We start from the raw sequence: 14,401 nt of genomic DNA, 5'->3' as shown, positions 1-14,401 counted from the left end.
CAAAAATGAATAATAAAATATTCATACCGAGTAGATCACGTAGGTAGGTGCTTTTTCTTCTTGTAGATAATCGATACAATACACCGCCTACGCCATCATGGCAGCTATATGACCACGACTTGCACTGTTCATGGTATTTCTGCAGGGCCGAGGGCACTTTCACGTTCTGCTAAAAACACCCCCAATATTTTTAATCATAAATTGACCAAGTGTTGCCAACTATAAGATCTTAAAATTATCATTTTTTTTCTTTGGTATCAAAGTTTTTAACGTAGAATTGAATTTATTGGAAAGAAAGTATGTAAATAGGCCATATGAATAACATAATGTAGGTGAATTCTAGTGAGTGGTTTAGTGTTACATATGAGTAGGTATATGGTAATAATGTGCGAGTTTTGAGGTTTTATACCGGCGATGTTTTACGTTCCATTACGTCACGTTAGGTATATTAAAATCTAATTATATATATTTTTGTAAACATCATTAAAATACCTATTTAGAATTATCCTGACAAGTCGACCTTTACGGCGGCGGTTTTTTTCTCGGCGCCGGCAACACTTAAAAGAATCCTTCAATCAGACTCAAAGGTGTGTTAGTCTTTGAAACGCGAAAACCAGAAACTCGATTCGGGAGACTAATTTCCCCTATGAAATTACGAGTAACACACATTTTTTTATATCCTTTTCCTGAAGGACGTATAGAGTAAAATTGTTCCGGCCTCTCTTCGACAATGTTTAATCCAGCTCGTATAATTAACCTACTTTGAAGAAAACTCGGTATCGAATAATAAATTAAAGTACCTATTATCGATAAACTGAAGAGGAAAGCTAAGAGGAAACATCTTTCAATTTTTTTTTTCTAATAATTATAATGCGTTAGTTATAAGTACTTTCTCTATACAGACGTACGAATTTCCGTAACATTGTACGGAAACCTGTTAAAGCATCAGTAACCATATATCTACCTGATAAAGGGAAATATCTATTATCTCTTGTGCATATTGTATGTATTTTACCATCGCTGGTTGAACGAATAAATATAGATAAATTGAACAAAACTTGAATCTTTTTGATAAGGTTAAATGGTCCAGCAGGGTGGAAGTCTGTAGCAGGGCAGCCAGGATAGCACTATGACTAGAAAAGTAAATGTTATTCTCCTTCCCCCGCAAAAAATATTGGCAAAGATAAGTAAATTATGATTATGTAAGTGAATTAAAAAATGTAAGTATCAGAAAAAAAATTTCAAAATTCTTTGATGAAAAATACAAATCTAAAAAAATATATCAAGCATTGAAATTAGTAAAGCTAGGTGAATTCCAGAATGTTTTGAATCACAATCTGATTGAATTGATTTGCACGTAACTTTAAATCAGATCCAAAATCTTTTGAGTATAAAAAGAGGTCCTCAGCAATCATCATTTGTCTCCTTCCTCCCAGAAATGAAAAATACAATCATGGAGAAATTATTATACATACCTAGGTATATCTTAAGTACATATAAATTTGACAGATTTTTTAAAATAATTATTATGAAGTTTTTCAATGAATTTTGAAGATCAGACATCTATACAATTGACATTTCATTATCTCCTCACGTTTATTATTTTCGTGGTCTGCCAAGGAAATCAGGACCCTGCCTTATGACTCCCCCACCCCCTCCCCTTTTGAAAAAATTGAAAAAAATATAAAAAAGAATTTTAAATTATATTTTAGTCAATATTCTAGAGCTTTCTTTATATATTTTTTTCAATTGTCCACTTTAAAAACTTCAATAATAATTTGAAAAAAAAACATAAGAGGACCGTTAGTAGGGTAGGTATTTTCACGGGTTCCAAGCCAACCTGCCCCCCCCCCCCCCGAGCACATGAGGAACTCCTCCTTTTGCTCCTGCCAGGGGTAGTAAGGGATTAGTACAGGTTCTAAGCCACCCCCTCCCCTACAGGAGCAAATGTTGGACCCCTAACACCCCCTACCTGTCCCTTCTAAATTATCAACACAACACCCTTCTGGGGTTTGTACGTATAAAAGGAGAATATAATGATCAATTTTCATTTTTTCACATTTTGTGCTCTTACTGAGTAGTATAGTGATGATGTTTTTCAAAAAACGTGTTCATTTTCAAATTTTTAATCCAGAGATTACTGTTTTCAATTTTGAGGAAGATGAATTTGTGCAAGATTATTGAGATGCGCGTAAGGGGCTGTGGAAACAATATTTGCATGTCAAAGTACATTTCAAGCGATTATTTAAAAAAATTCAACCAATTTTAAACCCCATACCTACTAAGCAATGAACATGAACACAGGGAAAAAGTTTATATCAATGCCATGCAATAGTTTGCTTGCAATTTTTTTTTACCTGCACTTTTTGAAAATGGATTCCAGTCAAATGAATTCATTCAACTGTTTTTACAAACAGAACTATTGATTGAAATATGTGAATATTCGACTCCTCGTTATCTATGGAAGCATGGATGTTATTACAAGCTCAACTTGAGCGGGATGTAAATGTAATAGCTAAAAATATGCTGACTCACAAGTACTTCAATGTGTTGACAGATAAATGTTCTAAAAGTATCAAAAATATCAGTTAGCACCTCATATTAATTCTGAAGAATATTATTTTATTCATTTATATGAGGACACTCAATTAGGTATATATTATAGGAATCTTAGAAATACCTATGTGACGGTGGGTGTCAGCCTAATGAAATACCAAGCAAAGATTTTTACAAGGAATTGGAATTTTTTATTCCTGATAATATTGAGTGTGATTTTTGTAAAATAGATTTTGACAATCTTTTCTTAGTTTGTACATTTTGTAGTTGTACCATTCTGTTGCCTTAGTATGGTGTTTTGGAAAGTTTTCAAGATCCCACACTTGACTGTTACTAGTGAATATTGTTCACTCACTCAATTTTTTTGGGTACCTATTGTTTCGCCGCGGACGATTCGCCGCGGACGTTTCACCGCAGATCGTTTCGCCGCCGCTGAAAAAAGGTAATTTTTGAAAATGCGTTCATTTCGCCGCCACAGTGATATATTACGTAATACACATCTGTTCATACATAAAATGCAAGTGAATGGGAAGTAGATACCTAATGTTCATATGTACGTACATGAAATGAACTGAATGAGAAGTAGATAAGTACATGGTGAATGAGAGATGTTCTGTAATGGCTGCTTATTTCATCTGACTCTGACCCAAAATATTCAAAAACATGTCTCAAATAATGGTCTTGGATCCTAATACCGTAATGATTCTGAGTTCCGCTGCAAAAATGTGATACGCGATTTTCATACTGGTCAACTTTAAAAGCTCCTCAAACACGTTCGCAAAGTTGTAGACTCACCAAAATTTGGGCACAGAGTCAGGGGGAAGTGCTATTCAAGTTATTAAAATTTTTTTGAAATATACCTATGCATTTTTTAGAATGTTTTATGGCTTTGGTCTCAGTTGTTTTTGAATGCTCCTCCTACGTACTTCTAATTTTATCAAACATAATTTCATTTTTCATCATTACGTAATATATTTCACCGTGGCGGCGAAACGAACGCTTTTTTAAAAATGACCTTTTTCCTGTTTTTTTGGCGGCGGCGAAACGATCTGCGGCGAATCGTCCGCGGCGAATCGTCCGCGGCGAAACAAACGGTTCCCAATTTTTTTGCATATCTCATCATTTTACCAATCTTATCTATAATAAGTGCAGATTAGATGTGAATATAACTAATGCAAACCTAGTTAAAAGATTATATTTAAAATTACCTGTGTACTTCAATGTTTGACCTGTGTTGCGCGATGATACCTTTTCCTATATGCTACCACTAAACTCACACAAGCCTTACAAAGCTAGCCACATAGGTACATAGTTTTAAAAATGCTAACCAGTGGAGATCTTTATCAAGTTTAATTCCCCATCTTTCATAGGGTTGGCTAATACTGGATGTAGATGGATATCTGGCAAGTGAATTAATAAAGGGTGAGTGTGATGAATGCATTTTGATAGTATAGGCAACCCTTGTTTAGTTTGCTCAGATTCAGCACAGTCAATAAAGTATTTGATTTTATGACTTGAAAAAAGGTCAAGTCGGCAAAATGGCAGCTACAGAGAAAACAATTAAAATGCATTCTGTTGTAGTATACCGACCTGTATGTTTTGTGCCATAATATAAGTACGAGTATTTCCTATTTTTGTAGTATGATGTTATTTTTGATGTGTGTTTAAAGAAGATTAAACTATGATTTGAATCAAAATAATTGTTCTAATTTATTGAGTTTGAGATTTTTAATATTTTTGAAAGTGATCATCTGGTCAAATATGGCTGTTTAAAAGACTGCACCAAACGTGCTGGCGAAGGTGTGGTTATGCCACTACCTTAGGTTGTAGAATCTGAAATGCATTCAGAAAACAGTTTTCTAGGTTAAACTTCAGAGGTAGAATTTCATTTATAATTTTTTTTAAAAGCACAATTTTTGCCTGTTTATGGAATTGAGGTAAAACGCTGAAATTTTGCTTACACTGTATTTTTTAACCGTGTGATTTAATTCGTGGTGGTATGGGTTGTCTTGGAGCACCCAGGGGAATTTTGATTTTATATTTCTGAAAATGAACGTTTAGTTTGAATCACTGAAAACGATTTTTGAAAACTTAAGCCTGCGTCAGACATTGTCAAAAAGGACTCTATTTTGAGCTTAAAATTTTTCTGGATTAACTCCTACCTACTCAAAACAAACTTCCTCGCTAGTGTTTATAAAAATGTAGGATTTGTGCTTCATCTACCTATGGTAAGTTGGTCATTTTAGTCATTCAAAGGCTCAAATTATGCCTCTTCACTTCCTCAATACATCAGCCAAATTATATTTCCATACCCTGGCTAGAATTTCATTCAATCATCGCGCTACGGCCCTGATTGAACAATACTTCCAACTGTTTGACAAGTTCAAATGGTCCAGATTACGTAAGATCCAAATACCTGCCTATTCATCGCAACAAACTAGTTAGACCGTCGTTGAAGGTTAATAACCGTGCTTCGGTTTCTAATTGGATTAATTTTTCTAGACAACATGTTCATCTTTTTACGAGTACGCTACCTGTATAGATGAGATTTTTCGCGGACGTAAAACATGTATTTAAAAATGTACATAGGTACCCATTACGACTACATGTATACTTACATATGTACATACCTACTAAGAAAATAAACAGTCACAAATTTTAATTTTACAAAAGAGGTCAAGGTGAAAAGAAATCACCACATCTGCTTGACCGTCTCACCGGAATAATGTTTTCTTCAATTCTTCGTCACCTTTTTTGTGTTACCTACTCATTAAATTCGAAAAGAAGTTATTAATGTTTTTTTGTTGTTGTTGTTGTTGTTGTTCTTTGGTTTTAAATTCTTTTGACATATGTGTTAGTTGTCATAAGTAAAGTAGTGCAAAAATTACGTAATGCGGTAAAATCAAAGTATGGTGTGATTTTAGTAGAAACAAGGGCGTGTTTCGATCTTTCGAACATGCATTTATCAATTTCATGAAAGTATGGTGGCATGTGTGCTGGTTAGGTACCATATATATCTCTCACTAGTGACCTAAAGAATAGCTTTGAGGTGAGATTCCGGCATTTTAATTTCGACAGAAAGTTCCAATCCATTTACCTATACCTACCTACCAAAACCACGTACTATGTACGATACGATTTTTTTCTGATTACCTTGTGAGTACTTTCGTTTGCATTTACATACAAGTCGTAAATTTCATTATCAACTGCATTTGATACAATTTTATCAAACTCTGTCACTGAGTGAGTAAAAATTTATCAAAAATCAAATAAAGGCTATTTGAAAACTGCACCTATTGTTCAAAGTTTCACTTCTGTCGATTTTATATTACAATTTCCCGTTCTAATTGGCAAAAAATTATTAAACTGCAAGGTTAACTAGAATATAATACCTGCCTGGTCTCTTAGTTGGTGCAGTTGGTGAAAGTTATTCAACACGATGAATTTTATTGTTGGTATATTTTATGTGTGGCGTTTCCAAGTAAAAAGTCATCGACTTATGAAACACCACGTAACGCTAGCGCCATCTCATGATACGTATCAAGTATACCCATTACAATAATATGTAGTAGGTACAAAGTGTACATAGATTACCTAACAAAGGATCCTTTACAGCTGGTCTGGTGGACTCCGATTGGGTTGAAATTTGGCTGACTGAAAGAGTATGTTAGCCAGACTTAAGAGCCAAATTTTGAGCTAATGAAGAGTTTACCTTTCTCCAGCCAGTTCTATTGAAATCGTTCCAGTAGGTGATTACAATCAATTTGGGTAGCTGAGAATTTAATCCTGTCATGAATTAATATCAATATTTTTTTATGTACCTATAAAGTTCAGATCTAAAATTTTTGTAGAATTTAAAAGTCGTCAATTTTTTCAACAAAATCACTCAATAACTTCTTGTATTTGTACTTCCGTTGATTACTTGTATGTCAGGGTTGAATTTCCAGCTGTACAAGTCGATTACAACGCCTTCTGCAGTTATTTTGAATTACTGGCGAAGAGTAAACTTCTTCTGGGGAGTCCAGATCGGCTCAAAAATTGTGGTAGGTAATCGGTTCAGTAGGTTGACTTTTGACAAAACACTCTAATGGAGCTGATTTTTGTTTCAATTTTCTAGGGAAAAAACAGTTTCTAAGCATTTTTAAAATTTCCAAATAAACAAATACAGTTTTTCATTAAAATTGTCAAAAGATCTTTTTATTTTGAAAAAATGCCTTTTGCTTAAATAATTGTGAAAAAAAAGTGTCCTATCTGCCAAAATTGTAGAACAAGTTATTTGGTTTTTTTTGTTTTTTTTTTTGATAGAATTTCCAGAAAGTCCAATTTTTATAAAATTGATAAAAAGTCCTATTTCCGGCAAAATTGACAAAACGTCATTTTTACCAAAGTAGTCAAAAGGTCGTATTATACATTATGCCAAAATTGTCGAAAAGTCACATTTCCGCAAAAATTTCTGAGTAAAATTTTCTTTATACCAAAGTTGTTAAAAAGCTCTGTTTTTTATCAAAATTGTCAGAGTCTCATTTTTTGCCAAAATTGATAAAACTTCTAATTTTTGACGAAATTGGCCAGAAATATCCCTATTTCTCGACGAACTGTCTCAAATTATTTTTGTTTGTCAAAATTCCCAAAAAAAAGTCTAATTTTGGCAAAAATTGTCAAAAAGTCTCATTTTGTATCAAAATTTTCAAAAAGCTACATTTTAGTAAAAATTTCTAAAAAAAAAGTCTTCTTTTTTTGCCAAAACATCCAAAAAGTATCAAACTTTGCCTCGGCTGCATAAAAAGTGTTACTTTTTCCCATAAATTTCTATTAAAAAAAAAAGGTGCCTTTTATGCTAAAATCGTCATAAAAAAGCCCTGTTTTCTCAAGATTGTCACAAAGTCTGATTTCTTTCCAAAACTGATGAAACTTTTTTTGAAAAAGTAGCCCTGTTTCTAGTCAAAATCGTCAAAAAGGATGTTTTTTTTTGGTCAAAATTCCTGGAAAGTTTTCAAAAATTCCAATTTTAGCTAATTATTGTCAAAATGTCACATTTTTGGCAAAATTATCAAAAAATGCTGTTTTTGACATAATTATTGTAAAACGTTTTTTTTTTTCACTAGAATTTCAAAGAATTTTTTCTTTTCAAAATTGCCAAAGATAAAAGGCCACGTTTGTGCCTAGTTGTTTTAAAAAGTTCTGTTTTTTTTTTAAGTTGTCAAAAAATCCTGTTTTTTTGCCAAAATTACCTCGAAAGTCCTGTTTTTTTTTGTTGCCAACAATGTCATAAAAACCCATTTTCGACAAAATTAATTTTTGCCAAAATATGCTAAAGAATTTCTACTTCTTTTTTGAAAAATTCAAGAGGTGTTGATTTTTCGTTAGCTGTGTAAAAATCTCTATTTTTCACAAAATTGCAATGTCTCGTTTTTTGCCAGAATTCTGCTGTTTTTTATTTCTTCAATCTAGCTTTGTAATTTTCCATTTTATCCTCTTCTTTCAAAATTTTCATTTTTTTTTTACTTTTTGAAATTCTTTTTGAAAAATGGAGACATTTTGAACTCAAAATATTCTGATTTGAATAAATTTGAACCCTCTTCTGTCTCAAATTGAAATCGTTTGTCCTGCTTCAACATAGTTGTCCCATTTGTTAAACATGTTGTACTGGAGGTTCCATGTTGGCATGAATCGATTTTAATGAATAAACCAATTTTCAGATTTTTATTCGCCAAAAATCAAAAAATCGACTTTGTCAACGTAAAATTTGGTTCTGAATTCTGGATGGTATGCTCTTTCAGTAAGCCAAATTTCTGCTCAGTTGAGATTGACGTTTGCGAACGTTCCCTTGTAAATAAGACAAATTGGCTTCTTAAATTTTAGCTCATAAATCATGATAATTCGTGATGCAAAATCAACTAAATATCTCGCGATGAGTTAAATTTTTAAAAGAAGCGTGTCGACCTTTCTATATGTAATTGGTATCCTTCGTGTATGTAATATTCCTACTCGTTAACTGATTGATGATTGCATAGATTATAGATACTTACGTAGACCTTCGATCATACCTTCTTACGTTAGATTTAGTACATACTGTAAAAGGGAATTAAATACCTAATCTAAATCACGTCTATAAATCCAACTATTTTACTGGAATCCTTGGTATTTTTTCAAAAATTTACTATGTAAATTAATATTTTGATTCTCACTAATCTCTAATGTATTTTTATTTAGGAATGGCTATGGGCCAGTTTCGCCAATCACCGGAATCTCTTCAGCTGCAATTCCAACAGTATCAATTACAGCAGCAACGACAACTGCTCAGACAGCAGGCCTTAGCTGAACAACAGTTACCCAGAAAAACCACTACTGAAACGATTCAACAACAGTTCCAAGAGAAAAAACAACAGCAAGGTGGCAGCAGACAGCAGATACCATTGCAACAGCAAACACAGCAGACTACTCAGGCACCTCAGCCAGTGGTTGCAGTACGTCCTCAGATCCAATCCGTACAGGATCTAGTTAATAATAATTCGTCTTGCGTTGATCCTCCTTTTAGGTGTCCGCATCCGAGGATACAGTTCTTCTTGTATACGAGGTGAGTGTGTTGATAACATGAAAATATACCTACATAAATTATACTTTTTCACAGTCGAACAACATCACGATTCGAATATAAAATGGTCTTTTTAAGAGCCCCTTCGTACGACACGATATGCTTTTCTATTTACATTACAGAGCACTCGAAGTAATCACGTTATTTCCGTGATTCTATCGGAAGGGAGGAGGGGTTTTTACTTCTGCAGTTAGGTAGGTAGAGGTACGCTTTATACACTTCAGATGATATGAAATTTTACTATCTTACACATCTGTAGTGCTTCCCAAGCTGAAGAATATCTCAATTAAAATACCTACGTAATTTAATCAGAACTTCCGATCTGCGAGTAAATATTAGATAATGTTGATCTGTTGCGTTGCATGTACCGTGTACAATAATATGGAGAAAGAACGGCCACGAACACGACCATTTCGAAGTCTCGAATAATTCTATTCTCATTGGCATATGATTTTCGTGCTTTCAAAACTCAATTTTTGATGATGCCAGGGGTAGTATTTTTCTTCAGTTTGTAAGGCTGGTAAAAAGTGTTCAAGAAATCAAATTTGGTTGGAATTTTCGCGATCCAAAAAAAATCAGCGACGGGACCACGATTTTCAAAATTCAAAATGGCTAAAGTACAAATTTTTAAACTAATTTTTGATTTTCTGATGAAATTGTAACCCATTTTGATTCTTATAGCTCCAAAAATCATAAAAATAATGGTCTAATTGTGGGCTCAGAATTCTCCCAGTGTTCAAAGACAGTTTTGATGTAAGTTTTTGATTTTCTGGTCAAATTGTAACCTATTTTAATGAGTCGCATGAGATTTTTTTAAAAGCAACATTAATCTCAAAATTCTTCAAAAGAGCCCAAAAAAATTTGATGAAAAATTTTAATTTCCCACCGAAATTTAAGCCCATTGTGATTGATCACGAGGCATGTTTATTTTCAAAAACCTTGAGAATTGACCGAAATTAGGGCTCAAAAATTCTTTCAAAATGCTCAAAAAAATTGATCTAAAATTTTGTTTTTTTTTTTGGTCGAAATTTTAATTTACTTCTTTTACTATTACTAAGTACATAGCTTGGACTTTTTCAAAAATCGTGATCAAGTTTTGAGTTTAAAATTCTTCAAATTTAATGTCCCCAAAAATAATTTATTGAAAATATCGATTTTCTGTTCGAAATTTGAACTCATTTTTATAAATAGTAGGACACTTTTTTTAAAAAAATTTTCAAAAGCCTGTAATTCTTTTTTGGGACCAAAATTCTTCAAAAGTGGCCAATAAAGTTTTATGGAAGTTTTTCGATTTTCTGCTGAAATTCTACCACATTTTGATCAGCCACATGATATCTTTTTTAAAAACTACTTGAAAACCATGACCCAATTTTGGGCTCAAAATTCTTTAAAAATACATACTTAATAAAAAATTGATATGAATTTTTGAGTTTTTTCCGAAAATCTCATTTTGATAGGTTATATGAAGCATTTTTCAAAATTTTCAAAAATCATAACCCAACTTTGAGCTCAACATTCAAAAACAGTTTAAGAATCTTTGACATCCTGCCGAAATTTCAACACATTTTGAATAAATTAATGACATTTTCTTTTTCAAAGAAACCGAAAATCGTGACCCAATTTTAGGTTGAAAATGTTTCACAAATTCTCAGAAAAGGTTTTAATGAAAAGTTTTGATTTTCTGCTGAAATTCTTCCAGATTTTGATCGGTCACATGACATCTTTTAAAACTGCGAGAAAATCGTGACTCAATTTTGGGCTCAATATTCTTGAAAAATCGATTGAAAAATTTTCGATTTTTAGCCGAAATTTTATCTCATTTTGATACTTAGGTTGCATGAAACATTTTTCAAAATTTCCAAAAATCATGACCAAACTTTGAGTTTGATATATTTTTTTTTAAATTTACAAAAGAATGTTTAAGAATTTTTGGCATTTTGCTGAAATTTTAACACATTTTGAATACCTAGTTGAATGACATTTTTTTCAAAAGAACCGAAACAAATAGGAGATTTAGTAATAATTAAAGAACTAAATCAACCTCCTATAAATTGGCCTATGGGACGAGTAATTCAATTACATCAAGGAAAAGATAATCGCATAAGATTAGTAACTTTACAAACACATAAAGGACATATTCAACGAACAATATCAAATCTAATATATTTACCTATCAATTAAAATAGGTAATGGACCTAATCTAAAAATCTGGTACCAGTCTCTATGGATAAATTAAAAAAAATAAATAAATATAATAACAAAAATATATAAAAAACTCATCCATTTATAAAACAAGTTGAAAAGGTCCTATTTAAAAAGTCCTTACAAAAAAAAAAAAAAAAAAAAAAAACTTTCCTTATAAATCTAAATAATGTATATTCGATCCCTTCAGATCGAATGGGGGGAGTTTGGTAAATATGTCTTACTTAAGGTTTGCAAAGCAAATATATTATAAATTAACTTTAAGCTGTATTCTTTAATAACGTTCATAAGTAAATTCATTCTCATACAATACAGTCCATAATTTCTTTAGTTATCAACCAAAATTGTTTTTTTTTTTTTTGACTACTGTATAGTGTATTTTATCGTCAAACAACAAAACTTCAGTTGCTGATGACACCGATGACACGTCGACTAAGTCGAGTTATTATTCGTACCCATACAGGGAAGATTATATTCATTATTCAGAACAATGTACTGGTGGTAAACGTAGTGCAAGTCGGAAGAATAGGAAGAGGAACCAATATAGTTTCTATCCTGTCCGATTAGGCTTGTCACGAAAGAACAAAATTCTCAGCGTAAACATTTCCTGCAGACATTCAGGTATGCAACTCCCTGAACGGTAGTGCCAGAGCCAGAATTCGCAATGTCCATGTCGATTGTTTTGTTTTGTTTATTTGTTTGCACTTTGCTTTGCTGTTTGACGATAAAATACACTATACAGTAGTCAAAAAAAAAAAAAAACAATTTTGGTTGATAACTAAAGAAATTATGGACTGTATTGTATGAGAATGAATTTACTTATGAACGTTATTAAAGAATACAGCTTAAAGTTAATTTATAATATATTTGCTTAGCAAACCTTAAGTAAGACATATTTACCATGGGCTTATTTTTTTGGTAAGGGTGGTGGTGAGGCGTAGGGAGGGGTAAAATGTCAAATTTTGCTAATATTATCTTGTAATATGTTGAGTGTCGACTAGCGCGATAAAAGTACAGCTGTCTGAAATTTGGCCAAGTCGAAGGACAAATGAACACTGCACAGCCGAAGGACAATCTCAACGTTTTTTCGTTTCTAGCCTTCCTTACTGGACATTATTTGATTTTGAACACGTAATAAATGTTTACTTATCACGTAGAATAACTTCCCTTTCTCAATTATCGTTTTTGGCGGGTTCATTAGGGTAAATAAAAACGCAAGCCGAAGGACACAGATTTTGCGAAGTATCAAAACTTCACAGATAAGTACGATCAGAACGAGCTGTAATGTAGTTTTTTAAAAAAACAGTGAGGGGTAACATTTCTATGAGAACAGTGAACCAGTGCAGCCACTTACCAGAAAAAAATGTTGGATTGGGAAGCTACCAAAAATAATTGAAAAATGCTCTAAAATTTGCGCAAAAAGTGTGAGACAGTTTTCAAATGTGAAATGTGAGCTTCCTATGGACTTATTGCAATTGCAATTTGCACAATAATGGACCTTCGTGTTCTATGATAATGAGAATGTGTCAATTTTTCCAACAAAAAAAAAATGAAGTTCATGACGCTTTATAACATTCATTTTCAAAAACATGGCGTGTGACAACCAAATCGAAGGACATTTGGGGTATAAAATCGAATGTACACCAATGAAAGGAGGGGCTAAAAATCTCAATACCATATGTGAAATGTGTGGGGGGGGGGGTGATCCTTGAATGGACCAAAAAAAAAAAAAAAATTCATGCTAAAACCTTTGAGAAATTTGCCAGGTACACGATTTTTACCTTTTTTTGAGAATTACCCTGAACCACTTCAATAGATAAAAATTCCAAATTTCCAAAAAAAAAAAAAAAAAAACGAAAACAAAAACGATGACCCAATCTCGGGTTTTGAATTTTTCAAAAAGGATTTAAACAGCTTTTGATGAGGATTCTTGATTTTCTGTCAAAATTTTTAATAATGATGAGTCACGTTATATTTTTTTCAAAAATTGAAAATCATGACTCAATTTTAAGCTAAAAATTCTTCAAAAGTGCCCAAAAAGATTTTGAGACTAAATCTCTGCTGAAATTTCACCCCTTTTTGATAATTTGTCACATGACACAAACTTTTTTTGAAACTACTGAAAATCATGACTCAATTTTCAGCTCAAAATTCATTAAAAATGCTCAAAAAACTTTGTCGATAAAATGTACATGAATTTTTCGCCTAAATTTTAAATCCCTTTGATAGATGAAAATTCCAAAAATCTTGACTCAATTTTGGCCTCAAAATTCTTAAAAAGTGCTCAAAAAAGTTTGGTGTAAAATCTGATATTCTGCTGAAATTGTTACGCATTTTGGTAGATTATGCCAAAATGAAGCTTTTTCCAACTTCCAAATACATATCACGAAGCGATCCAGGTTCTGGCTCAAAACTCTTCAAAAATGCTTAAGTATATATTTTGAAAATTTTGCTGAAAATCATCACTCAATTTTAAGCTCATAATTAATTCATTCTTCAAAAAATATAATCATCTTTGAAATATGTATTTCAAATTCTTGCGAAATTTGAACTCATTCTAATTAATCGTTTAAAGACCTTTTTTTCATAAATTCCGAAAATTATGGCCCAATTTTGGGCTCAAAATTCTTCAATGATGTTTAAAATCACTTTGGTAGGAGTATTTGCATTTTTTGCAAAATTTCAATACATTTAGACTGGTCGCATGAAACTTTTTTTTCAGAAATTCCATAAATCATCATGACTCAATATTTTGAACGTAACATTCTTCAAAATGCTCAAAAATCATTTTGATCGAAATATTTGAATTTCTCTCAGAATTTCGACTTATTTTAATAGATTGCAATGTATTTTTGTTTTAAAAAGTCCATAATGATTTCCAATGTTACAGGAATACACAAACGAACCCGGAACTATTGAATACCAAAGATAACGACTCTCTGTATTCGTCTCGATTCAATCCAAAACACCCTACCAAAGTCATTATTCACGGTTTCCAAGGCGGTAGAAACCTTTCTCCAAGTACTGATCTCAGAAAAGGTACGTATT

The 14,401-nt window shown here is 32.3% G+C and overlaps 1 protein-coding gene across 1 annotated transcript in view; it reads left to right on the top strand.

Annotated features, from left to right (window-relative positions):
- LOC135849247 (inactive pancreatic lipase-related protein 1-like) overlaps window positions 1-14,401 on the top strand; it is a 39,399-nt gene that overhangs the window by 23,920 nt on the left and 1,078 nt on the right. Inside the window, exons 3-4 of the mRNA XM_065369590.1 lie at window positions 8,770-9,133; window positions 14,244-14,392. Coding sequence (XP_065225662.1) covers window positions 8,770-9,133; window positions 14,244-14,392 — 513 coding nt within the window. The remainder of the gene's footprint in view (window positions 1-8,769; window positions 9,134-14,243; window positions 14,393-14,401) is intronic.

This window comes from Planococcus citri, chromosome 1 (genome assembly GCF_950023065.1).
Source record: "Planococcus citri chromosome 1, ihPlaCitr1.1, whole genome shotgun sequence".
NCBI classification, from domain to species: domain Eukaryota; kingdom Metazoa; phylum Arthropoda; class Insecta; order Hemiptera; family Pseudococcidae; genus Planococcus; species Planococcus citri.
This window is presented reverse-complemented; position numbering and strand designations above follow the sequence as displayed.